We start from the raw sequence: 27,382 nt of genomic DNA, 5'->3' as shown, positions 1-27,382 counted from the left end.
TCGAAGCCCATTCGGAGGAGTTAATGCCAGCCATTGAGGATAAGAGAAGAGCTCTAGCAGCATACAAAGCCTGTCCTAACGAGTACAACCTGCAAGCTCTTCGAGCCGCTCGTAGCCAAGTCCAACAGGCTGCCAGGAGATGCTCCAATGACTATTGGCTTCAGCTTTGCTCTCAGATACAGATAGCAGCGGACACAGGTAACATCAAAGGAATGTATGATGGTATCAAGCAGGCCTTAGGTCCATTACAGAAGAAATCTGCTCCCTTAAAGTCTACTACAGGTGTGATCATCCAGGACCGAGCACAGCAGATGGAACGCTGGGTGCAGCACTACTCCGAGCTATATTCCAGAAAGAATGTAGTAACCGAAGAAGCATTAAATAACATTGAGTGCCTGCCTGTCTTGGAAGAGCTGGACAGCGAACCAACCCTAGCAGAAATAAATGCGGCCTTGGATTCCCTCACCTCTGGCAAGGCACCTGGAAGGGACAACATCCCTGTTGAAGTGCTGAAATGCGGTAAGGAGATCATCATCACCGAACTGTATGAAATCTTTTGTCTCTGCTGGAGGGAAGGTGGAGTACCACAGGACATGAAGGACGCAAACATTGTCACGTTGTACAAGAACAAAGGTGACAGGGGTGACTGCAATAACTACCGTGGTATCTCTCTTCTTAGCGTTGTAGGGAAGCTGCTTGCCCGTGTTGTGCTGAAGAGGCTCCAGGTGCTTGCAGACAGAGTCTATCCGGAATCACAGTGTGGATTTCGAGCAAATAGATCCACCACTGACATGGTATTCTCCCTCCGACAGTTGCAGGAGAAATGCAGGGAACAACAACAGCCACTCTTAGTGGCCTTCATAGACCTTACAAAAGCATTTGACTTGGTTAGCAGGGATGGCCTTTTCAAAATACTTCCCAAGATTGGATGTCCACCTCGTCTCCTTAACATCATCAGGTCCTTCCATGATGGAATGAAAGGCACTGTAGTTTTTGACGGCTCAACATCAGATCCCTTTGACATCCGAAGCGGAGTGAAACAGGGCTGTGTCCTCGCACCAACACTTTTTGGGATCTTTTTTGCTGTCATGCTGAAGCATGCCTTTGGAACTGCAACAGAAGGTGTCTATCTCCGGACTAGATCAGATGGAAAGCTCTTTAATCTCTCTAGATTGAGAGCGAAGACCAAAGTCCAACTGAAATGCATGAGGGACTTCCTCTTTGCAGACGATGCAGCCATTGTTGCCCACTCTGCTGAAGACCTCCAACAACTCATGAACCGTTTCAGCAAGGCCTGCCAAGACTTTGGACTAACAATCAGCCTGAAGAAAACACAAGTCATGGGCCAGGGTGTGGACTCGCCTCCCTCTATTACAATCTCCACACAAGAATTGGAGGTTGTTCATGACTTTGTGTACCTTGGCTCAACCATCTCTGACACCCTCTCTCTAGATGTCGAGCTGGATAAACGCATTGGGAAAGCAGCCACCATGTTCTCTAGACTCACAAAGAGAGTATGGCTCAATAAGAAACTGACAACACATACCAAGATCCAGGTCTATAGAGCCTGTGTCCTGAGCACACTCCTGTACTGCAGCGAGTCCTGGACACTTTGTGCCCGGCAGGAGAGGAAGCTGAACACCTTCCATATGCGTTGCCTACGACGGATTTTTGGTATCACCTGGCAGGACAGAGTTCCAAATAGAGTAGTCCTAGAACGAGCTGGAATTTTCAGCATGCATACATTACTGAAACAGCGACGTCTACGCTGGCTTGGGCACGTTGTGAGAATGGCTGATGGTCGGATTCCAAAGGATCTCCTATATGGAGAATTAGTGCAGGGAAATCGCCCCAGAGGGAGACCACAGCTGCGATACAAGGACATCTGCAAGCGGGATCTGAAGGCCTTAGGAATAGACCTCAACAGATGGGAAACTCTGACATCTGATCGTTCAGCCTGGAGGCAGGCAGTACATCACGGCCTCTCCCAATTTGAAGAGACCCTTGTCCAGCAGGCTGAGGCAAAGAGGAAGTCACAAAGGAAGCAAAACCAGGGAGCTGGACAGGGGACAGATTGGATTTGTCTCCAGTGTGGAAGGGATTGTCACTCTCGAATTGGCCTCCTCAGCCACACTAGACGCTGTTCCAAGTCCTCCATACAGAGCACGATACCATAGTCTTTCGAGACTGAAGGATGCCTACTACTATTAGCTTAAGACTCAAGGGTGAAATAGAGATTTTCTAAAAGTCAACAAATTACAAATTTCACTGGCTTGTCTTGTGTTTTTCATTTATTGTCTCAGGTTGGCAGGGTCAGTAAAAGCAAAGGCAGTTATATTTGTCCACAACAAAAAACACCTTGCACTGCTTTTATCAAGATCAACTAAAACATCAAAACAGGTGCTTTTTGAAAAGTCATGCTGGACAGAATGCAAAGCATAGATAGGAAGGCATGAATAAAAATTTGACTTGTTGCTATAACCACACAACTTGCACCTAAACATGACCTCAGTTGGAGACAATATTACTTCCTACTGAATGCTAATAAGCTCATGTTCTTGGGACAAATTCTGGTACAAAGATGCAACAGGTAACACCTGTATTGGGAAACAAAGACCAGACACAAGTCAGGTATGTTCCAGAACAAGGAGTACTTCTGGTTAGAGGAGGGCTGGGGACTGATGGGAAATGAGATGTTTACTGAGCAATTCTACTCAGTTTCATCTTAATTAACTTTTTCTACCTACTGCAATATCTTAAACTTTCTCAACATGTTAGCATAAACTTTCTCTGAAGTTTCCATGCTACCAGATATTAGATGTGTCAGTGCCTCTTGTCAACTGTACTTGATTCTAAGCATTAGTTTAAGTATCTAGTCCTTATAAAACCAGAGATACAGTATAAGACATGTTTTGTTTTAAAAAAAACCTTTTTATGGGATTAGCCAAAAAGTGAAGCCACCCACAGTTAAACAGGAGCTCATAGATTTATACACCAAAGATTCTGGGCAAATACTATTGTGGGAATGCTTTGTTCTTGCAGACTTGCCTGCAAATAATGCATACAACGCAGTTAACCCATAGCAATGAATACTAACTGGGAGATGATAGTTCTTTTTAAAAGGCACTTTTCCAAGCTCTGATATTATTACTCTTATTGCCTTTCCAGTTTTCACAGGGGTTGGGTTGGATTTAATAATTCCAGGGCCTCTGCAATTCTATGATTCTATTACTATAATCTGATTCAATGACCCTTCAGAAATACTTCAGTTTCATCTTCCACAGGTTTTGTTGTAGTCGCCATTATTAAAAACCAATCAAATACATCTAAATAACAAGACTTTTAGCAAAAACCCGCATGCATAGCAGAATGTATTTCGTATTTGCACTAGCAACTATAGTTTTTTTCTCTATAAGTTAACACTTTCTAAATTATGACTCGCAGAAATTTCCATCAGGGCTGAAGGTCCCCCATTCCTGTACTGACTGTGGATTCTGGGAATTGCAGTCCAAGAAATAACCTTTCCACGTCCTGTATGTATGTATTACGACTGAGATAAGGACAGAAGAGGTTACTCCAAGCTTTTTTTTTTCCTTGCGAAGGCCAACAGGTGTCTCGTAAGTAAGCCAATATTGTAACGGACAGATGAAAAATCGTAATACGAGCCTCTCGCTGCCTTGGTCAACCTTTAACATTCGTCACCACTCCATACAGTCGGAAAGAGCGCTCCCACCGGCTCTCGGAGAGGCCGGTCAGCCGCCCGGCCAGCTCACGCCCCTCGCCCTGCCCTGCTAGGACGAGACTTGTCTCTCATTTCCACCAATAACCCAAAAAAAAAAAAAAAAGCTTGATGGCATTTCATTCCAGCCAATGAAAGCGCGGTTGCGAGGAGACTAGCCGTGCTCCGACGATCTGCAAGGGGAAGCGCTTGCAGGCAATCAGCCAATGGGCAAGGTGCTCTTCAAAGTGGGGTGATGCTGCCGAGCTAGAGGCTCGAAAGGGAGGAAGTTGGCGCTGCGCGTAGCTAAGGCCTGTTGGAAGGTTGGTTGCTATGCTGCGACTGGCAACTCTGTGACCCACTTAGGAGGTAGAGGCCGGTTGCGTTTGCACGAATTGGAAGGAAGCTGCCAAAAGAGGCAGGACGCTGTCTGAAGGTAGATCAGATTGGCGTTTTTTCCAGCCAGTAGCTCTCAAGTACCTGGTCGGCGCGACCCAATGAGGCATTAGCGGGCGGGACAACGGGTGAGCCGTTCCCAAGCTCTGAGGAGAGAGTTTTGTGGCGATTGTTGTCGCTGGAGATGGAGCCGAGGGGGTTGCTGCGCTTTCGGATCCTCCTGCTTTTAGCGGCTCCGCTCTATGGCCGAGAACTCCGGCTCGGAACGAGGACGTTGCGGGTCCGGCGGGGAACGTACGAGCCGGAGTCAGAGGCCGGCTGTGGCCCTCGAGACGGTGGCTTTGACTTGGAGGCGCTGAGAAACAACACTCACAAGGTGAGAGAGTGGGTGAAGTGGGTCCTTTCTGTCCGAGTGGAGCGAAAGGGGTTGCGGCCCTAGCAGACCAGTTGGCGGGGACTTGGCGGCGGGAGGTGAGGGACGCGGAACCTGAGGAGATGCAGCTGTGAGGACCGAAGGAAGACCCTGGAAGCAAAGGCGGCCAGGCTTGACGTCTTTTGAACGCCGGAGTTAAATCTTAGAGCCCGGGAGACAGTGTTTCTGAACATGTGCAGAGGGAGTGAAGTGGGATAACCTCAGAATAACCGGCGGCAGCCCTGCTCTCTAGGATATGAGGGGACGAGGCTGCTAGGCCGGGTGATGTGTTTGTGGCTGAGGTAGGTCTGAGCTCCGGCGTCTCCCTGTGGGGAAGGTGAGCGTTGGCAGTGCGACGTTAATTAGTTTGTCGTGTTCTTTGAGCGGGACAGCAGGTGAATATATCTGCATACGTGAGAGAGCCGCACATTTAGGTATGGAATAATGGAATGACCGCTTAGATCATGGTAGAACAAGAGGATGTTGTTGGCACACTGGTATGTTTTCTCGCCTGAGGTCGTAGGAACGGACGCTTAAACTGGGGAGATGGTGTGAGGACCCGCTTAGCTTCCCAGAATCACTTCCCTAGGTAGTTTTGAAGCCCCAAGGACTGTTTTGAAACTTTTAAGAATGTGGAAAATCCTGTGTTCTGCATGCCATCTAGTTGGGTTCGGGAAAAAATTCTTTATCTGCTTTGTAGCTGCTGTGTAATGAAGGATCACTGACTTTCACAGGACTAAGTGCTGATTTTAAGCATATTAGGTTCTTTATTAGTTTATTTTATGTGTGGTAAAAATTGGTGCATGCTGCACCCAATTTATGGGATTGGCATTCATGTGAATGCCTGTTCCTCAGTAACATGGTTGAAAATCTGTTGACTTTGATGGAGGTCGTGGGAATTGACTGCTGTTGGTTAGAATTATTGTGTCAGCTGGAGGAGTTCAATACCTGGTGAAATTTGTAGCAAATGTTTGTTGGGCACGTAGGCACAATTTGCTATGCCCAGGTAATACTGCTTGTAAAGTGTGTTCTTCAAGGAACTGGTTCAGGAAGAAATAGCTTCACTTCATAGTCAGCATTAGTAATTGGTAAGGGAAAAGTTTATCTGACTCCACTACCCAACGTTAATTTGATGTACAACTTAACCAACAGGTTTTGCATAGTTTCAGAGCAACTGAAAGGTGATTTATGTTTGGCTGTGGTAATTGTGTTTTTGACTTATGAGTTGACCTTATGTTAAATCAGAGGATTTAATAAATTAATCCCTTCTGTACCATAAATACATGTGACTAGGAGGAAAGTTGCTGTAGGTCATAGAAATATTAAATATTAAAATATTGTATTTTAAATGCTGTAAGCCGCCCAGAGACCTTCGGGTAGTGTGGGCGGCATATAAGTTAAGTTAAATAAATAAATTAAATGAATGAATGAATGAATGAATGGGATTTCTTTCTCTATTCCTAAGAATGGGGCATATGATGAAAGCTGTTCTTTTGCCATACATTTCAGTCTGCCCTGATTAGAATCTGTAATGTGGGGAAGAGCTACTAAGGTGTGCTCACTTGTCATTTTCCATCTCATGTGTAGAGTATATATGTACAGTATTACTTTCTATTAGCATTAAGCCCTAACAGTTCAGCGGTTTATAGGATGATTTGGGTTATGTTGATTCAAACCTGTTTCTTCACTCTTCTGACTGGTCATGTTATGTTGCAAGCAGTTGGAATTTTCAGGTTAACTCTGCACCACAGTTTCTTTAACCTGATCTTCCTCATTTCATAATTCTGCTTTGTCTGTATTGTTTCTTAATATATTCGCGAAGGCTTTCACAGCCGGGATCTAATGGTTGTTGTGGGTTTTTCGGGCTCTTTGGCTGTGTTCTGAAGGTTGTTCTTCCTAACGTTTCTCCAGTCTCTGTGGCCGGCATCTTCAGAAGATGCTGGCCACAGAGACTGACAAAACATTAGGAAGAACAACCTTCAGAACACGGCCAAAGAGTCCGAAAAACCCACAACAACCACTGTTTCTTAATAGTTTCTAATTTCTTAAAATGTTCTGGTTGAACTGAATTTCTCCTTCCCTTATTCATCTCCTTTACATTTTTGTTCTACTAATGTACATCTGTTTCTTGATATTACATCCTGAGGCTCATGCATTTATTGCTATATTGGAATCTTAATTTCTTCCACAACTATCTGTTCAGCTACTATATTTTGAGTCTTTAATTATTGTGAGATATGGTATTTCTCATTTCTAGCAAATATATCAAATGGGAATTTCCTTTTACTCAATCACAGCCTTTTTTGGGGCCACATTTTATTTATTTTCCTTTATTTATGAGTATTTAAAGCCTTAAACTGATCACAGATTTTCAACTGAGAAGTGTAAATAAAATGTGGCCCAAAAAGATTGTGATCAAGGCTCTATTTTACTTTTGTTTCACATGAAGAATCTTACCCAACAGCCCTGACCTATTGTAGTTTTTTACCTGCTCCTTTCAGTCACTACCTGCAAAGTGAAACCTCCATTGTCCCACTATCTTAACTGTATTTCTTTGTCCTCAAATTCCGTGGATAGAGTGTTCAATACAAATTTAAAATGTGTGCCTTCTGTGGCAAATTAGCATTTGTTATTCAGTGTGCTTCAAATAGTCAAATTATTATAAACTATCATATGCCATCTTTTTTGAGAATCTTTGAAGGGGCTTAGAGGAAATAAGGGTATTTGATGAAACAGAGTACTACCTTGTTTCATAGTTCTTTGTGTACAGCCCACAAGATCCTTTTCTTTAATGCAAAGCTTCTGTAGTGCTCAGTTTTTAAATAAACAAGTCTCATAAGAACTTGGTGTGTCTGTACAAAGAAGAATGTGTAATTGTCTGCTGTGGTGTCTGTTCTATTATCCCTTTCTGTGAGAGAATAGATGGTGCCTGTTGGAGACTAGTCAGCCAGCATTAGCTCTGATTGTTCTTACGGGTTATTTCATGTTAAAAATGGAATAGACTCCAAAGTCAGTATAGTACCAGTACCAGGTATTCCTCTAAGTCCAGTTTGAAACCATCAGCTAGTATGCTACTTATATTGGGAACCTTCTCTCCTGCATGTCTGTGAAGTTCTTTCTACCGTGTCAATTACAACTTGCAAGTGAGAGAGAGATTCCAATTTAGTCCTGTTGCAATAGATTTGGAAATTGTTCTGACGAGTAGAGTTGTGTTCATGTGTTCCTGATTTACTAATGGCAGATTGTCAACATGCTATATAATTAAACTAAGTTAAGGTGTGGTTACACTAGTGAAATTCTTTGGATTCTGGATCAGGGTTTTTGAAATTGCTATAATGTCATGTGGTAGTCACATGGGTTTTGTGTTGCTGTGTGTGTCCCTTGCGAAAACTTTTCATTCTGTATTAAGCTCAATTTTTCAATCAGTCTAGGAAATTACATTTCCTTTTTCCTGTTCTTGTATTGGCTGCCTCTCACAGCCACTCACTACTGCTGCTGTGGTATTGTTTTTAATATTTGCTTTATATTTTTTTATTTCAAAGTGGGATAGTGATCATTCCCTATTACAGATAGAATAAAGTGAAACAAACATACATATGGATGCTTGCCCCCACCCTACACACATAGACCAGTCCCACTCTCTCTCTCTGTCTCTCTCTCTCTCTCTCTGTCTGTGTCTCTGTCTCTGTCTCTCTCTCGAACCCAAAACGGATGGGTGTTCCTATTGACGCAGGGCATGGGAAAAGAGGGGAGAGAACCTGAGAAGAAAAGAGGCATCTCTTCTCTCTCCCCATTTCTTCATCTCCACAAGCACGTGTGACTGCTTTGGAGGTGGCACATCAGCAGGGGAATTGTATTAAGATTCAAATGTACCACTGCGTTGCATAAGTGCTTATGTGATGTGGCACTTAAATTTAAAAAAAAATATCTTGAAAACATTTATCCCCCATTACAGTGTTCAACCCATAATCCTAACTTCTAATATTTTATGACTCTCACAGACACAATGTACTCTCACAGAGGTGTTCACATATACCAAAATGATTCAAAATAAAAAGTTTCACAAGTGAGTTAAAATAAACAGCCCCTTGGCAGCTGCTTAAAAAACTTTGATTTGCAACAAAAAAACTCATACTTCCCATCAAAATAAATCCATGCTTCCCAGTACATCATGTAGGCAGACAATTTTGAATTTTCAGACATACTAAGCTGGATTGAAAAACAGGAGGTTTTTTTTTGGGGGGGGGTAGTTTAACTGCACCCTTAGATATTCTGGCAACATGTATGTGGCCCAGAGACAAATGATGAGAATAGATGCATTGGTTTAAGAATTAAAATAAATGCCTGGTGTTCTACTTGTCATTTTAAGGAAATGTACATTCTCCAGTGTTAAAGATGGTGAAATGGCCTTCAGAGCCAGTATGGTGCAGTGGTTATAACAGTGGTTATAGTGGGTGGGTGGGGTTGTTTTAACTGTAGTAAATTATCCAGAGTAGCAGCTTGCCACTATGTGGGCAGTATATTAATGTAATAAGTAAATGAAATTACAGGAACTACACTTTTTGCTGACAATGGTTTCAGAATTGTTTAAGCTAGTTCTATGTGTTATGATTGCTTTGCAAATCCCCAGTATCACAGCAGTTATTTCCAGAAGCAAATTCATTTTGTGAGGAAGCATTTCTAATACAGTACATGCTTCTAAATGCATATGGATTCTGTTCAGGTAGTACAGTTCATCATTCACCAATGTGTATGTGCCTTAAAAGCCTTACTGGTATGGGTTTCCGACATCCATGTATGCAAGTGTTGAAGTACATTTTATATGTATCTTACACTACACTGGATACATTTACTGTGGAAGACACCAGTAAACATGAATTACCCACACCAGTTTTAACTGTACAGCTGTCCTTAGTTGTATAAACATTGTTGTATGTTTAAGATGAATATTGGGGGCACCGAAATGTTTTTTCATTCAAGGCACTATGTATAGGAGGGAGTATACGCAGCATTTCTCAGTTTATATCTTGTACATCCCCTATATTCAGAGGAAAACTGCCAAATACATGCATTACATACTTTTGTATTTGCCTTGAACTACATGTTAATGTATTTAATCCACAGTTGTGCCTTTTTAAAAGAGATAAACTTCATATATGCAATCTTGCTTACTTGGAGTTGGTAATACTGTACAGATATGATAGATATATTTAGGAATTCTGTGTGTTCAAATATGCAGAGTAACAATGGGTTCTGGAAAAAAATCACAACCAGTTTGTGTCAAACCTAACCCAAATTTAAATGCAATTGTAATCCGTGATGTTTTAATTTTCAGTAAAATGGACAGTGTCCACAGATCCTGTAAGCTGACCAGACCAGTTTTTCTGGGTTAAGCATTATTAAAGTAATGCTATAACTTCCTTCTTCCTTGGTAACCATTTGAATACAGTGGGGTCTTGACTTAAGAACGGCTTGAGTTAAGAACATTTTGACTTAAGAACCACTCTCATAGGAAAATATTGACTTGACTTACATACTTAGATTTGAGTTAAGAACTGAAAAAAAACCACGTGGGAGGCAGGGAAAGTGCAAAATTTGAACTTTCAGTTAACTGTTGGCCAGTGAAAAGGGTGCCTGTCTGCTTCCTCAGTCCTCCCAGCGTTTAGAGAGTGGATTGGGAGACAGTCTTCGGACTGCCTGGTACTGTACTGCCTGGACTGTATTTTCCCTGCCTTCCCTGAACCTTTCTTGACCTAAGAAAAAAAGAAACAAAATCTTCCCCTCTAGTGGAATAGCTGCTTCCCATTAGTTTCTGTGGACGGAAAAGAGCAGATACGGATCAAATGGTTTTCAATGCATTCCTATGGGAAATGCAGATTTGACCTGAGAACTTTTTGACTTGAGAACCGCCTTCCAATACGGATTAAGTTCTCAAGTCAAGACCCCACTGTAGCTGGATTCCTTTTATCCACCTTGTTATGGAACAAACATTGTAGAATTGTATGTAACTTCTCTCCAAAAAATGTTTGCTGGTTAATGGTGTGTGGGGTAGTTAACAGGAACAGATAAATGTTGTGAGCAGGTGAATATTTCTACCTTTATCTGTTTTGGTAATCAGTCCTGACTCAACCCAGGCTTATTTCTGCTGATTACAGGAAAGAAATTAGGGACAGTTTGTAAGTGGAAGAAGAATTAAGTATCCTTTTGCCTCCTTTAGGCTCACAAGGCAAATGCGCTCTACGTGGGGCTACCTTTGAGGTTGCTGCGGAAACTGCAGGTGGTGCAGAATGCGGCGGCCAGATTACTCAGTGGAGTGAGAAAATACCAACATATCTCACCCACTCTGGCCGCATTGCATTGGCTGCCCATCCAATTCCGCATCGACTTCAAAGTGTTGATGCTCACATATAAAGCCCTAAACGGTTTAGGACCTCGATACTTGGTGGAACACCTTCTCCCGCCAAGATCTACCCGTGTCACTCGTGTGAGCCAGGAGGTGAGGCTGAGGAGCCTAACGCCGAGGGAGGCCCGGAAGGAGAAGACAAGAAATCGGGCCTTCTCGGCGGTGGCTCCTTGCCTCTGGAACAACTTACCTCCTGAGATTCGCGTGGCCCCCTCGCTGGGTATTTTTAAGAATCAATTAAAAACATGGATGTTTAGGCAGGCCTTCCCACCAGATAATTCCTGACGCCCTCTTTTTTTTCCTCCCCCTCTCCTTCAGCTCTCCCATTCTGTTCAGTATTTCTGTTATGTAAAATTGTTTATACGTATACTTATTGTATTATCTTTTAATGTTGTTAGCCGCCTAGAGTGGTCCTGACACAACCAGATAGGCGGGATATAAATGAAATAAATAAATAAAAATAAATAAATTCAAATATTTAGTTATACTCACAGGTGAATTAAGTCAAAAGCCTTATATCTTGTTTATAAAGATTCTTTCAGCTGCAGAAATGATAGCTGGCCAGACATACATCTCTTACATGTGAATCAAAAACTGGGCTAGTTTCTTATACAAAATTATGGGTATAAATGTACAAGATTTATAAATTCTGAAGAAATTTTGTAAAATAAAGCAAAGCATGTCTGGCTATTTATGAATGCTGTCTGAAGTACAAATGGAGTCAGAGTATTCCTACAAGACAGGAGAGGACCATGTTGTTTGAATAACCTTTCCCGTCACCTGATCCTCATCCTCCTACAAAAGAGAAGAATAAAGATCTGATGCACCTGTTAGATCTGGCATGTGAAAATGTTTGGGGCCACTTTTGCACACTTAAGTGGTATGAAATTGACTGCACTAACCTTTCATGTGGGACTGCTGCTAGTTTTTTTTTTTAATCATATACTCATAGGGATTTTAGTGTAATTGCTTGAATTTTCTTTCTGCTGCATTTATTTATTTTTAAATGATTTTTGTGCATTCTCACATGGATTCTGCATCAGCACAGAACAAAGTTCAGAACCTTAGAATGAGACAAAAATGATTTCTGGTTGGTTACCCAGCCTCAGAGCACAGAAGGGGATATGCCTCTTGCCTTCCCTCTTAGTTCATTTTTGGTCACAAGTAGCATGCATTGGGCAAATTGTTTGCTTTTTTTTCTGAGAAGAAAGTAAAATGCCTAGCCTTCATTCTTTTCATGTGTGTTACTCCAGGGAGAAAGTGGATATGTGCATTGTTTCCAAGGTGTAAAAAAAGATTTTAAAATCCAGTTTGTGCTATTGCTAAAGATTTTTCAGGGATACTCTTAACAGTTTTCCCTGAGGACATTGTAAGGCTGAGTTTCCAATACCCCTTCTTTGTAACTTTGTGGTGTTTGTAAAAATAGCATACTAAGCAAACCCTTCCCATCCAAAATGAGTTATCTGCAGTATGCATGAGGACTCTTTGAGTAAACAAGATTGATACCTGACTGTCTGTTTTGTTTCAGACTTGTGTTTTCCACATGCAGTATTCTTCTATCATGTCATTGTATTGTATTCAGGCTTGCTAGCCTCTCTTGTATAAATAATCCTACTCTGGTTGTAGTGTTTTTGTAGATCAGTACGTCTGATACATGGTTCGGTGTCACTGTCACATTTGAGTTAGTATTGGATCTCTTTAATATTGCAGCACTTTTGTTCTAATTAGATATTGCTCTCATTATTCTTGTTTTGGAGCTAACATTTGATTACTCCATGGGCTTCACACTGAAAAAGTGATGAAATGAGACATTAACCTTGACTATGGAGGAGAAATGAACCTTATTACTTCTGTCACTTGGCTCTTTGGTAGACTGTCTCTTCTTGTAGCAAGCACCATGTGTGTTGAAATTTAAATACAGCTTAATTCCCAGAGTATATGAAGCTCATGAATCAACCAAGCCTAAGTGAGTTTTTAATTGAAGCAGCTGCTTTTATCTTCAATACATGTATCTTCATCATTATCATTTGTCTTTATGTATAAATGATATATGTACAAGTACACACTTATACACATGTATTCAAATGACACAAATACCAGGATTTGGCCAATGTTGGTGATCTGTTGTGTTGCCACAATGTATTGCATGTTGTGTACTGTGAGGAGATTAACTCAAGAACACTAATAAAGCTTATGCGTTAAGAACGATAATTGTGTGCCATCAAGTCTATTCTGACGTAAGGTGACTGTTTTCAGGGTTTTCTAGGTAAAGAGTCCTTTACCATTAAATTTTTTAAATTTATGACAGGTATTTACAGAGAGAAATTGTGGTAGTACAGGCATTGTGTATAGCACTGAACTGGGAGACTGCTTCTGTATGATTCCTAATAGGAGCAGCAAAGCAAGAGAAGGCAGAGAAATGGAACTGAATTTTACCAGAAAGGAACAGGAGACAAGGTAGAGTAATGAAAAGGTGATATCTGAAGGCCTAGGCAATGGCTACACTTGAGTTTTAATTATGGTATAGACTTGGCTGCACAAGAGGTTACACAGAAAGTTTTAAAGTGACATCAGGAAAATGAGAGCGAAAAAGGTAACTCGGAGTGGATATATATATATCTGTTTCAGAAGAGAGGGGAGAGCAAAAGGTTTCATTTCCTGGCTGTTTACATTCACTTGGAAATACACAGAAGGCAACAATTATCCAGTGCTTTTGGTCATGAATCTTCAATGGGTTTAGAAAACCTCTGTGGTATATTGTTATTGTTATGTGCTGTGAAGTGATCCCCCAACTTATGGCGATCCCATGAATGAGCAATCTCCAAAAAGTCCTGTTCTCTACTGTCCTGCTCAGCTCTTACAAACTTGAGCCTGTGACTTCATTTAGGGTGTCAATCCATCTCTTATTTGGTTGTCCTCTTTTCCTGTTGCCTTCTACCTTTCCCAACATTGTCTTTTCCAGGGAATCTTGTCTTCTCATGATCTGCTCAAAATAGGACAGCCTCAGTTTCAGCATTTTTCCTCCAGATACAATTCAGGTTTGATTTGTGCTGGACCCACTTGTTTGTCTTTCTGGCAATCCAGGGTATCTGCAAAGCTCTCCTCCAGGACCATACAGTATTTCAAACTAGACAACTTTTTTTTCCTGTCAACTTTCTTTACTGTCAAGCTTTCATACCCAAACATGGTGATCAGATGTATGATACCGTGTGTGGTTGTGGTCTCCAGTGATGCATCCTTACATTTGATGATCTTTTGTAATTCCTTCATTGGTGCCCTTCTGAGTCTCATTCTTCTTCTTGGCTGCAGTCACCATTTGGATTGATGATTGAACCAAGGTATACAAAATCTCTATTTCAATTTCTTTGTTGTCAGCATTAAAGCTGTGTAGTTCTAGTCATGATTTTTGTCTTCATGTTCAACTAAGTCCTACTTTGGCACTTCCTTCTTTAATTTTCATCAAAATTCATTTCAAAACATTGCTGCTTCCTGCTGGTAAGATGGTGTCATCTGCATGTCTTAAAGTATTGATGCATCAGTGTTCACTCCTCCTTCATCTGAATCTAGTCTGGCTTTTGTATGATATGTTCTGTGTACAGACTGAACAGATAAGAGGATAAATCCACCCTTCTCTGACATCTTTGCCTGTAGGAAACTATTCTGTCTCTCCACATTCTGTCCTAACAGTAGCTTCTTGTCCACAGTACAGTACATGTTACGCATTAATACAATTAGGTGCTGAGGTACACCCATTTCTTTCAGAACAGCTCATAGTTTTTCATGATTTACGCAGTCAAAACCTTTGCTGTGATCTGTAAAGCATAGATTGATCTTCTGGAATTATTTAGTATGCTCCAGTAGCCAGAGGATACAGTATTTGCAATGTACTACCTCTTTTTGAACTCCAGCTTGAACATCAGGCATTTCTCACTCCATATAAGGTAAAAACATTTGTTGCAGCACTGTCAGCATGACTTTACTTGCATGGGAAGTTAAAGCAATGGTCCTATAGTTACAGCATTCCCTGGCATCTCCTTTCTTGGGAATTGGAATATATATTGAGAGTTTCCAGTCTGTGGACCATTTTTTGTTTTTCATATTTTTTGGCATATTCTTTTTAGAATCTGTGACATATTGTTTTTTATTGCCATGTAGGGAATGATACAAAGGTCGTGATGGGGGAGGTGGTCTAACAGCAGGGCAAGTCAAGTGGTGTGAGGTTCAAAAGTGGAATTCAGCATGCAGGTTAGTGAGCCTTCTAACTAACTTGAAGAAAATAGCAAATATAAAGAAAAAGCAAGAGAAGGAAGCTAGCTGATTGTTAGATGTGCCAGTTTTACAATTAACAAAATGCCCTCTGAAAGTAGGAAAGCCTTTGTTTTAGTTTGGCCACAAGAAGAATGAATCATTAAGTTTAAAGCAGGGTGGATTAAAAAAAATTAAATTGGATTTTTTAATGATTTAAATTTTAAAAAATTAATTTTAAATCGTGATCTAGATCTTTTTTTAATTATTTTATCCATCCTGGTCTAAAGCCAAGAACTCATGACAGTCCTACTGATTAATCCAGGATGTGCAAAGTACAGCTCAAGTGCCACATGCACCCCTAGGGCCCCAACCTCATGTCCAATTTTTTAAAAATATGCACTCTGAAAATTTCCTTGCATTCTCTAGAGCAGGGGTCCCCAACACCCGGTCCGCAGCCTGGCAGCGATCCACAACCTAGGCAGGACCAGGCCGCAGACTCAGATCCCCTCCCCCCGTGAGTGTGCTGTGTGCATGTGCACGAGCACGCTCGCCCCATGCGAGCACACCATGCACATGTGTGTGAGCACCCCCCACAAGCATGCGTGCAAGAATGCCACACCCCCCGTGGGCACACCACACACCTGCAAGCATGCCACACACACCCATGAGTGTGTCATGCCCCCCACTGGTCCGTGTTTGGGAAAAGGTTGGGGCCTACCTCAGCTCTAGTCACTTTTGCCATGTTTTGGGCCTACCTGAGCTGTTTTTAGACCCAGGGTGAGACTTCTTTCTAAACCAAAAGACATTTGGAGTTCAGGAGTGACCAAAAGCTCAGGATTGCCCAAAAATAGCAAATTTACTCTTTATGGACATTAAAAAGCTTCTTTGGTATAAAAAATAATCAACTTATTTTGAAGAGTGAGGGGGTGATATAACAGGTGCAGCTCTCCATGGCCCGGGGTGGGTGTTCCCAGCCTCCACAACATTTGGAAGCACCCATCTTACTCATATTGCAGCTTTCAAATTCATTAGGCTTAATAGCTTGCAGTAGCATTAGGATGATTTTTTATCCTGTCTTAAAACTCCTGTCTTCTAAATAAAGTATGGTGTAAACACCTTAAACCAAATGATAGACTGATGCCTAGAAATATGATGTGTGAATGCCAACAAGTAGGTGATGCTATTTTATAAACACATGAGAATTGAATTAATGAGGGCTGATGCAGATGACCAATTTTAATAATATGTAGGTTTTTTTAAATTATTGAAAAGAAATAGACTGAAATAGCTTCTAAATAGCCATCATGTTATGTAGAGATCCCTTTCTTAGACTACTAGTTAGGTGTCCAGCAGGGTTCAAAATAAAATATTTTGAAAGTGTTCCCGTTATTTCAACATATCTGAGATAATAGTCTTTGATCTTTCCTGATCCTGGAAGACATCTCCCAGGGTAATGCTAAGTGGAATGCAACACACTTTCAGGTAATGCTGACATGGGCACATACAAATTCTTTCCACTTAAACCCCAAATGGGCATCCCACAGCATGCATGTAGCCCCCAAAGGTCTTTCCTGTGGCCTGCTATAGTAGCCAAACCAAAAATTGTAGTTGCCTTTCCTCTTTGCAAACGGAAGGTCCAGAGGAAGAGAGATTATTTGGTTGAAACCTCTGAAGGAAGGCCAGAGGAAGGTGCTGCTGAAATCTTATTTTGTCCACCTCCCAGCAGTCATGCTTTGTTTTTCTCCTGTTGCCTGCCCCTCAGCTGACTGTTATTGTCAGTCTAGTCCTGTGTGGCCAAGACCTGCCAGATACAACCCTCAGGGTTCCTCCTTAAGAGCTGGAGAGGTAGCAAGGTTTGTTGCACAAACCTGCTCATCTCCTTTCGCTTTACACTTGGGAGGAAGGTTGGCTGATTGCAAGAGAGTGGCACCACACTCATTGTAAGTATGACAAGTGGAATTGTTGCAGCTTACTGTAATGTTTTCATGTTGGGCGAGGCACTATAGCTGTTCATAATTACAATGATAACGTGTAACTGGGAGTGGCAAACTGTTCTAGAGTGAAGAATTTGTTTTCTGAACCTTAGTATGGCACCTAAATGCCATGTTTTCTTTGCCTTTATTTCATCTGATTGATTCTTATTACTGACAAGATTCTAGGAAGTATGGCTTCCTTCTTTATTCAGAAGGCAGCTCTTTTGGCCAAACAAAATTTGAGAGATCTTGATCATGTTTTACAGTGGAAGCCACACCTGATAGTATTCTAAAGCCTTGGTTTGTTTGGATCAGTGAGGTTTCCAAGCTGCAGCAGGATAGTTTTATGAAGTAGAACTTCGGGGATTCACATACCCATACAAAAAATAACTTTGTGCTTGGCCAGTTCTTGGGAGACTCCATCCATTCAGTGTTGATCTAATGGATCTTCAGAACTACACATCCAGAGATCCCACCAGTCTTTGAACTCAGAGGAATCCTTAGAATAAAACATGAATCAGAAACGCCTCTGGAGATAACTTCTGGTAGTACTCCTGCTGCAACATTCACAACAGTGAGGAACTGCGGCCAGATCATCCATCAGGCCACTGGGGCAGTAGCTAGAGCAATCCTGGTGATTCACTGCCTCTTCTGGTCAACTATTTAAAACAAGCTATTTACTCTGCTTTATAGGAGGATTTGAACATGTTGCATTTCAAAGAAATATTTTCATAATGAGTTTAAAATTCAGTTTGAAAAATATGACTTGCTAATATGTGTCTTCAAACATCAGAGTGTTCCAATAAAGTTCAGGCTAATAACAAGTCAAAACAAAGTTTGAATGTGGGAAGTGAAGTCATCATTCTATGAAAGAGTTTCTGCAAGCCATGATCTTTGGTAATCAGGATCAACAGCAGGTTTTATAGCTGTAAGCAACATGCCCTCCCTGGCTGCTAAAGGGTCAAGTGCCAATGCTGAAAGCAACTAACTGCCCCTCCTTAGTCCTCCATTATCAATGGAGACAATATGTAAGCACCTCTGCCACCTTCTTCATTATTTCCATTTCCTCAGGGCCCCTCCCTGATAAGTAATTTGGGTAGTGCCCATTAATACTGTGTAGATAAAGTAGCTACAGCGTTGCCCAGTACTTCTTTCTAAGAATGGGCTATTAAAAAGTAATTTGAAAGTGAATAATAATTATCTGATTGATTCTTATATTTGTTCAAAGAAGCATGTTAGTAGACTGAATAGAAAAACTGATAGAATACTGTAGTTGTCAACAAAGTACAGTAATTTGTGAAGTGGGTAATGGGAGACCAGCGACGTCTAGTACTGAAAGTTTTTCTGAAAATCATCTTTGAGGGAAGATAAAAGCCCTTGCAGAACATATAAGTGAGAATGCGTTCTCTGAAGTGAATGTTATCAAGGTTGTGATGGAATCTAGTCTCTGATCCAGTATGGTGAGATGTGAAGCACTTTTCGTGTGTTATCTGTTTCTATCTCAGCTTAACTTCTTAGCTTTCTAAAAAGCATGTGAAGAGCTGTGCTGAGTCTTTGCCAGAATTCAACACCTGAATTAGTTAAGTATCTGAAATTGATTACTGTTAGTGATAATAGTTCTAACATTTTTAGACACTCTGTATTTCATATGAAATATAGTTTGTGTGGAAAGTTGTGGACCAATTTGCTGTTGAAGATATAAGTAGGAAAGTATAATCTCTCTCTTACTTAACTATCTGTTTTAATTACAGTATTGTGAATCAACTTAGACCATTACTTTACTCAGGTTGTGTTTGTTATTGTAGGATTTAGTTTTTTCACTGTCAGTGAAAAAAAATGTATTTTTTCACTGATAGAATTGTGCATAGCAACTTACCTAACATTTAAAGTCAGCCAGATAATATATGTTGTGACATTCAACAACTGTTTTTCAAGGAATCTTTGACTGCCAGTCTGATGAGGTATGGCAAGAACATGTTTTCCCTAATTTGGGATGAAATGCCATTGCTGTTAGTTTGTGAAGTCTTCGTGAAACTTCACAAAAGCAGTGTACTACTCCATTGCTTTGGCATATTACATACTATTGACTCAATTATGTGAATATTGCCAATTTTGCCCATTTTATCTTATACTGATATATATTTTTATTATTATTATAGAATAAAAACAGTGGTACAGGGTTAAGGAAATGGAAGAGGGTTTGGGGGAAGAGTAAAAATTACAGGGTGTGTTAGGAATTTCGTATCTGTACATCATTACAGTACTATTTTCTTCTCGCTATATAATATTTATTTTATCTAATTGTTCTCTTTGATCCAGATATAGATTGGCTCTCATTTCTTCTTATGTGTCTCACATATCCTATCTTTTAATATGTCTGTTAAAGTGTCCATCTCTGCAATTTCCAGGAATTTTCCAGAAGATTGTCCTTCGTTGGTGTCCTTGATGTCTTCCAGTATCTGGCAGATAAAATTCTCACCACTGTCACAATATGGAGTATTAAATATATATTCCCTTTATTGACTGAGTCTGGTACAATAGTAAAAAAAAGTTCTGGTATCAATAGAATTTTAATTGATAGAATCTTCTGTAATATCTCATGTATCAACTTCCAATAATCTTTAGCTTTCCTATGAATCCACCATATATGATAAAAACTACCTATCTAATAAGTGCTGGAAATGCAATGCCAATTTTGCCCATTTTGTCTGAGTCCTGGCACATAATACTTTCCAAGAAGATAAGCACACCAGTTCCTCCAGACAGTAGTCTCCTATTGATTACCTGGAAACTTATCAAACAAGCCTTTTTGAACAGAATGTGTGGTGTCAATTGTGTGGGGGTTATACCTTGGAAAAACACATAACACCTAGGTGACCATTGTTGTTTGGGTTGAGACAGTTTATCTGTATTCTCAAATAACATTTTGGAAAACCGAGCATTCTGAATTCATATCAGTATTGAAGCGGAAGTTGTCTTTCAAGACTGTGTTCGCCGTGAAGTTCTTCTTTCTGTATATACTTTTCTCCATAGCCAACTCTCTGTAATTACTTCCAGTTATATTGAAAATCCTCTACTGTGCAGTTTTGTAGAATTTCTGAAGCCCTTAAACATACAGTGGTGCCTCTCTTAGCAATGTTAATTCGTGCAGAAAAAATCACTGCTAAGCGATAACATAGCTAAATGAAAATAAAAAGCCCATAAACGCATTAAAGTGCGATTAATGCGTTCCTGTGGGCTTAAAACTCACATTTAAGCGAAGATCCTCCATAGCACTGCCATTTTTGGTGCCTCTAAACCGAGGAATCCATGCCTGAAAACAGCGGGCGGCCATTTTGTTTACTCGGCGGCCATTTTGAAACCGCCGATCAGCTGGCCGGAAATGGGGGCTTTGCGATGATCGCTTCCCTGCGATCATCACAAAGCGAAATTTCCCCATAGGGACCATCGCTTTTGCGATTGCGAAAACAGCGTCACTAAGCGATTTCGTCGCTATACGGAGCGATCGCTATGCGAGACACCACTGTATACTGAAAAGTATACTAAACTGAAATTGAGCTCTGGGTGGACAAAATGCAGCCCTCCCCATATATTTGGATTGCAGTATCCCACTAGTTCTAGATAGCATAACTAATGGGAGTTACAGTTCAGCAATGTCTGGAGGGTATTTTGCCCACTTCATGCTAAATAAACATGCTGGTATCTGCGTTAAGGTCTTTGTATTGGTGCTGGAAAATGGCCTTTACTCCTACCATACAGAAAGTGGCTAAACGTGAAATACGAAGATACATGAAATATTTTCTTTGACCTCACGGGGAGTAGATGATATTCTAAAGCTATAAATGCAGAGAGTATTTGTCCACATACCTTGTACATGTTACACTAAAGCCTTTATGCTGCAGCCCCAGAGAATCTCTAATTCTTCCTCTCAAAATGGATTGGGAAAACTGAAATGTAGCAGTAGTCATGTGAAGTAGGCAGGATCACCATGCCTATGTACCTCTGGATTTCTTTTGTTTGTTTTTCAGGCATTAGTTTCAGTTATCTGTCTTTGATTAACATATTTTAACTTTTGAATTTAGAGCATTTGTACTTGTAGAAGAGTGGTCCTTTTGTTTTTTAAGTATGTATTGATTTTTATTAACACAATTCCAGGATAGTTTCAATTGAGAAAGATTGGCCTTACGTGTTGATAACATCATTTTGAACGTAGCCCTTAACATATTTGTAGCCAGTGCTGTTATTTGAGCAAAGGAGTAGTAGGCTTATCCTAGGTTGCTCCTTTCGGAAGCTTAACTGCTGTATTGTGCACTCACTGCAGTCTAGCCCATTATGAAATGAACACCAGATGTTGGAAGCTACTGCTGTATGGTTCATTATTAGGAACTACTGTAGTTTGTTTACGAACTGTAGTTAGAAAAAAGCATTCCTAGTCATCAGAATTCACTTGGACCTCCAATGGCAAACATGTTTCAGTGACTAGCTCTTCAAACCTGATCGTTTAGGAGGAGTGCAACCCAGTTCATAGCAGTCAATCTGATTCCCAGAACAAGGGGACCATCTAACCACAGAACTTTCACTTCGGCTTATTCGCCTTCATTCAGTTCACCAATACTTTCAAATACTCATCCAGAACTTGCACACCACACCTTACTCAGGTGTCACAGGTAACTAAAACTATGTCATCAATATGCTGATGGCATCATGCCTCAAATCTCATCATTATTGTTCCCAACAGCTCCATATAGAGGTTAGATGGCATTGACAACAAGATGGTAACTGACAGTATCCCAGAATTCCTGAGACTGTCACATAGTCACTTAATGTCATTACTGTATATGAAACTGGACCAACAGATAGGAATAGATCACTGCAGTACAGTTATTGCACCCAGTCTACAAAGCCAGCCCTGGAGAGTTCTCCAGCTGAAAGATCAAGGAGAATTAATCCACAATAGGTTTAGGTGTTTAATCTGGATATTTTGATAGATATACAGTTGTCCCTTGTCAGAAACTGACAAACAACTTAGTATGTGCGTAAGTGCCATTGCAGCAGAGGAAAACAATTCATGTTCTTTTGAGTCTAAATATGATTATATGTAGTGTGAAAATATTCTGGAATAACATGGGTGATGCTGTTGTTTGTGATAGCAGTTATACATTACATTGGTGGTTCCCAACCTTGGGTTCTCAGATGTTCTTGAACTAAAACTCCTGGAAGTCTTCACAACAAGCTGTGCTGGCCAGGATTTCAGGAAGTCGTAGTCCAGGAATATCTGGGGACCCAAGTTTGGGAACCCCTGCACTAGATTAATGTTGCTTACAAAAGTACCCTGATGACTCGTCATGATTAATATCCAAACGTTTTATCTTCATACTTCTTTCATGATATTATATTCTCACCAACAGCTTTCTAGGTGATCCCTGTTTCTGCTTCTTAATTTTAATTCTGTCAGTAGTGTGATGCTTCTGAGCAAAGTTAAATATAACTCTGAATGTGAGTGCTCAAAGAAGAGTATTGGTATTACTACTTCTGCAAACAAATCATTCTTAGCAGCCTCACATTCCTCAGACTGCTAATTACACATGTGTTTCTGTAGCAAAGAGTAATTTAACCCCTAGTACTTAATGATCAGTTTCTCACTCAGCCCTACTTCCATAATATAGTGGTGCCTCGCAAGATGAATTTAATTCATTCCACGGTTAATGTTGTCTTGCGAAAAATTCATCTTGCGAAACACGTTTTCCCATAGGAATGCATTGAAATCTAATTAATGTGTTCCCATGGGCAAAAAAAGTCAGAACAAAGTCAAATTTGGTTTACAAAGGATCTATTAAGTGGTCTTTAAAGCCATGCATATTGTACAGATGATTTCAAAAATTTCAATCAAAAAACTTTAACTTTTTAAACATCATAGAAAAATATTTTAAAATCAGCAAACATGAGGCAGGAACAAAAAATGGAAAACATTCGTCTTTCGAACACAGCCATAGGAACATTTGTCTTGTAAGTCATCAACCCCATTGCCAAAACCATTTGTCTTGTGAGTTTTTTGTCCAGCGAGGCGTTCGTCTTGCGAGGCACCACTGTACAGTTTTCCTACTCATCTCTTCTTTGTATAAAGTGTGTTACACAATGCATTTTTAAATACTTCTCCCTGTACCTTAATGTTAAAATAATTTCAGCAAGTCCCAAGAGACGATCTAGTGCATATTCCTCTTCACTGTGGAGATAAAGTATTGAATAAATTACAATTGTAATACATAGATGTGGGTGAGTTCAGTGTAAAGTAAGAAAAGGACAGTTTTGATGTCCTTCAAGGTTGAAATAGAAATAGAGAAGTTGCAAATGCTCTGTAAGAGAAACTTTCAGAAAAGATGATCTGAAATATTTCAAAGTATTTTTAAATAACAGGTTGTATCTAATGTCCTGTTTCTCCCAGAGGAAAACAGTAGTCAGATACAGTGGTGCCTCGCTTAACGGGCGCCCCGTTTAATGAGGAAACCGCATAGCGATTAACTTTTTGCGATCACTTTGTGATGTTCCCTATAGGGAAAAATCGCTTTGCGATGATCGGTTCGCTGTTTCGCTTACCGATCATCACATAACGATGATTTTCCAACAGCTGATTGGTGGTTCCAAAATGGCCACTGAGTAAAAAAAATGGCCACCTGCTGTGTTTAGGGATGGATTCCTCGCATACCGGGCAGCGGAAATGACCACTGTATGGAGGATCTTCGCTTTAAGGTGAGTTTTTTGCCCATAGGAACGCATTGAAGGGGCTTCAATGCATCCCTATGGGCTTTTTAATATCGCATAGCGACGAAATCTCTTTGCAGCAATTTTTGCTGCACGGATTAACGTCGCTATGCAATCTTATGGTACACTTCCAGCTTACATTCTTACAAATCTCTGAACAAACTAATGACACCCCCATAGTTCAATATCTTTCACAGACACTCTCAAAATATTCAACTGGTTGCAAGACAAAGTATAAATTAATCCCATGTTTATTTGTGTAAAACATGTAAAATGAGAGGAAAGCCTTTTCAAAAACACAGTATGCTCTGCAGGAGTTAGTACCCCGTGTTTTTCCCCCTGGAAACCAGTGGTCACACCCACATTCTCGAGGATAAAAGAGATCATTTTGTTTTCCTTTCTGAACAATTCACTGCTGTAAAAGTAGTGTTTTTATTACCCTTTTTGTGAGTACTGATGGCAGCATTTGTTTCGACTGTTTCCCAGAATTCTGCAGATATATAGGGAGACTCTTCAGCTGAACATTTGTCTGATAAGAGAGGCAAGACTTAGTTATCCAAGCTGCTGTTTTCTAGTCTGCTACAATGTCTTAGTTGTGATCATAGCTCAGGTGTATGGTGAGCTATAAACAAAGCAGCACAGCCCTTGCAATGTTATAAGCAGGTTGAAACTTGATTGAGGAGGATCTTTAATACTCTAAGGTGGGGTCATGGATAAATGTCTTTGTTGTGTTTTCCTTTCTGTGCTAACATCGACACAGGTACTTCAAGGCAAACAACTGTTCAAGGCAAAGTGCTGTTGGTTTATTGCTTCAGAACCAGGAATGGCTTCCTCTTATGAACGGTACCTAGGATTTATGGAACAGAACTTCAGGTTCATGGCACAGTTTTATGCATTTCAATTATCTCTTTCTTTCTTTGTGTTCTTTGTAGTTCCTATTGTTTTTAAATCCAAACTACAAGTCTGAGTGGAAGAAGAACAAAATGCTAAACTTGTTCTCAGCTCAAAATTGCCTTCCTCAGACTTTCCAAGTTTTCACATGTAGGGAGGGAAACAAGAAACTGGGAGTGGGGGAGAGACTGTATTCCTTCCTCTTGGTGAAAAAGCAGTTCGACAGAGTTGGTTTCAAATTTACCAAAGCCTAGAGCAGTGATGGCTAACCTTTTTGAACCCGAGTGCCCAAACGGTGATATAAACCAAATTATTTCTTTTGAAGTGCCAACACTGCAATTAAATCTGAATACTCATGTTTTAGTTTAGAAAAAAAACAACTCATACAGTTGTCTGAATTAATCATCACCTTTTGTCTTCAAAACATAACAGAACTTTCAATGACACAAACACTTTTTAATTGAAAAATAACCATTAACTCTAGTAAATGGAAACAAATATTAAAATAATACAGTGGACCCTCGACTTAAGGAATTAATCCGTATTAGAACAGAGGCCGCAGGTCGAAAAGTCCATAGATCGAGAGTCCATTTCCCATATGAATGCATTGAAAACCATTTAATCCATTCCAGGCAAAGAAAAAAAGACCAAAAATTCCAAAGCTGTACCCGCTGCCACCTGTCTCCCGTCCCTGGTGCCCTCTGCCTTCTGTCCCTTTGTGGACAGAAAGCAGAGGGCACCGGGGACGGGAGACAGAGGACAGCGAAGGGGGTTGTGAAGCCTGGGAAGCCAAAAGTCGCTCTGCCTCCGCTGCTGGTTTTCAGCTTCCTGGGCTTCAAAACCCCCTCTGCTGCCCTGTCTCCTACCCCCTGGGGACGGGAGACAGAGGGCAGCGGGGGCAGCTTTGAATTTCCTGCCTTTTCCCTCTGCGTTTCATAGGGCTAAGCTCCAGACGCAAGTCGAACCGAAATTTTGCAGCCGGAGGTTTTCGTACCTTGAAATTTTCGTAAGTAGAGACCTTCGTAAGTCGAGGGTTCACTGTACAAGCCAAGTAATTTATACAATGTATAAATGCATGTGTTTTTTTGATAAGGGATACTCAACTTGGCATGCTTTTTCACAATTAATGTGATTTTTGATGTTGTATGCATGCTGATAATTTGTCAAACCTTGGCTCATACAGAGTTAGTTTGAGAGCAACACATGCAGCACTCATGTCATCTGTCAGTCTGTTTCTGGTATCAGATTTGATATAATTCAAAGCTGAAAACAGTTGCTCACAAGCATAACATGACCCAAACAAAGTAAAAAGAGCAATCCCAAGTGCTTTCATTGACTTAAAATTATTTGGCAGATAATTCCACACTTTAAGGATTTCATTTTCAGAACTACCAACTCTGCTGTCCTTTGTCATTCCTTCACACTCTGTTTTCTCCAGCGTTGCACACAGGTCATAGAATTTATTTTTCCAGATAGAGTTTTCTTGAAATTCCAATAGCTCCATTTCCAGATTTCCAAAATCTAGCCACTGTAAGCAGGAAAGATCAAGTTCTTCAAATTTGGCTTTATGTGGAGAAGTAAGAAAATACAGGGTTGTCTCCATCTGTAAAAATCTGTTCCTAAAATTCTCCTTTGCAGCTGCGACAATTCTAGAAAATTCCTTGTAGATTTCCTGATGGCTTGTAGGATTGTCCATATACACTACATAAAGTGTATACACACATTTCACTTATTTGAAATGTAGTGTTGGAAAAGAGTTTTACAGATAGTATGACTTTTCAGAAAGATAAGTCAAGCAAATTAAGTGTAGACTTTCACTACAAGCTAAAATAACCAAACAAAGGGTTCTGTACTACAGTGGCATCATAATTTTATTTATTTACAGATTTATATCCCGCCCATCTAGACAGGGTCTACTCTGGGCAGCTTACAACAAAGTAGGATTAAAGCAGTTCAACCACTCTATACCAGGGCTCTCAAATATGCGGCCCGGGGGCCATTTGCGGCCCACCAGATGATAGTTTGTGGCCCCTGCCCCCCGAAGCGCCCACGCGTCCTCTGCTGCCAAGAGTCAAAAAAGCCTTGCCTTGCTCGCCGGCTCTCCCCCAAGACAGCACCTCTTGCACCCTCCATCTAGAACTGCAGCCTGCCAGCCAGCCCTCCTGTCTGCCAGCTGGCAGGCTGCAGTTCCGGATGGAGGGTGCAAAAGGTGTTGCCTTGGGGGAGAGCCGGCGAGCAAGGCACGCTGCCAGCCCTTTTCCCCCGAGCGGCTGAGGCGCCACCGAGTGATGCTTGAGAGTTGAGCTTGCTCCCGGCCCGTCCTTGAAGAGCGCCTCCAAGCCACCAACAGCAGCTGCTGCTGCCACCGCCTCTTCCACGGAAGCGGCTGTCTGGCTCTCTTTCTTTCTCAGCACCCCCAGCACCAGCCCAGCCAGCAGCTGCCTCAGTGCTCGCCAGTGCTTCCTCCTCCTCGTCCTGCTTCAGCCGCCTCGGCTTTGGAGCCTGCCTGGGCTCGCCTCGCAAAGTTTGCTTCCCTGTCGTGGTGGGGCTGCTGCTGAGTGCGCCTTTTTTGAGGGGGTTGC

At 41.0% G+C, this 27,382-nt stretch overlaps 1 protein-coding gene across 3 annotated transcripts in view; it reads left to right on the top strand.

Annotated features, from left to right (window-relative positions):
- Positions 1 to 2,523: 2,523 nt before the first annotated feature.
- The window catches only part of SORT1 (sortilin 1), a 65,204-nt gene continuing 40,345 nt past the window's right edge, over positions 2,524 to 27,382 (top strand). For 2 of the 3 annotated variants that reach the window (XM_020805280.3, XM_020805279.3), the window contains exon 1: positions 4,212 to 4,490. In XM_020805280.3, the coding sequence (XP_020660939.2) occupies positions 4,299 to 4,490 (192 nt within the window). In that variant the 5' untranslated portion in view covers positions 4,212 to 4,298. Of the gene's footprint in view, positions 2,632 to 4,211; positions 4,491 to 27,382 lie in introns of those variants that run through there. The other variant, XM_078392767.1, reaches the window with a different exon arrangement.

The sequence above is a fragment of the Pogona vitticeps genome, chromosome 4 (genome assembly GCF_051106095.1).
Source record: "Pogona vitticeps strain Pit_001003342236 chromosome 4, PviZW2.1, whole genome shotgun sequence".
Taxonomy (NCBI): Eukaryota; Metazoa; Chordata; class Lepidosauria; order Squamata; family Agamidae; genus Pogona; species Pogona vitticeps.
This window is presented reverse-complemented; position numbering and strand designations above follow the sequence as displayed.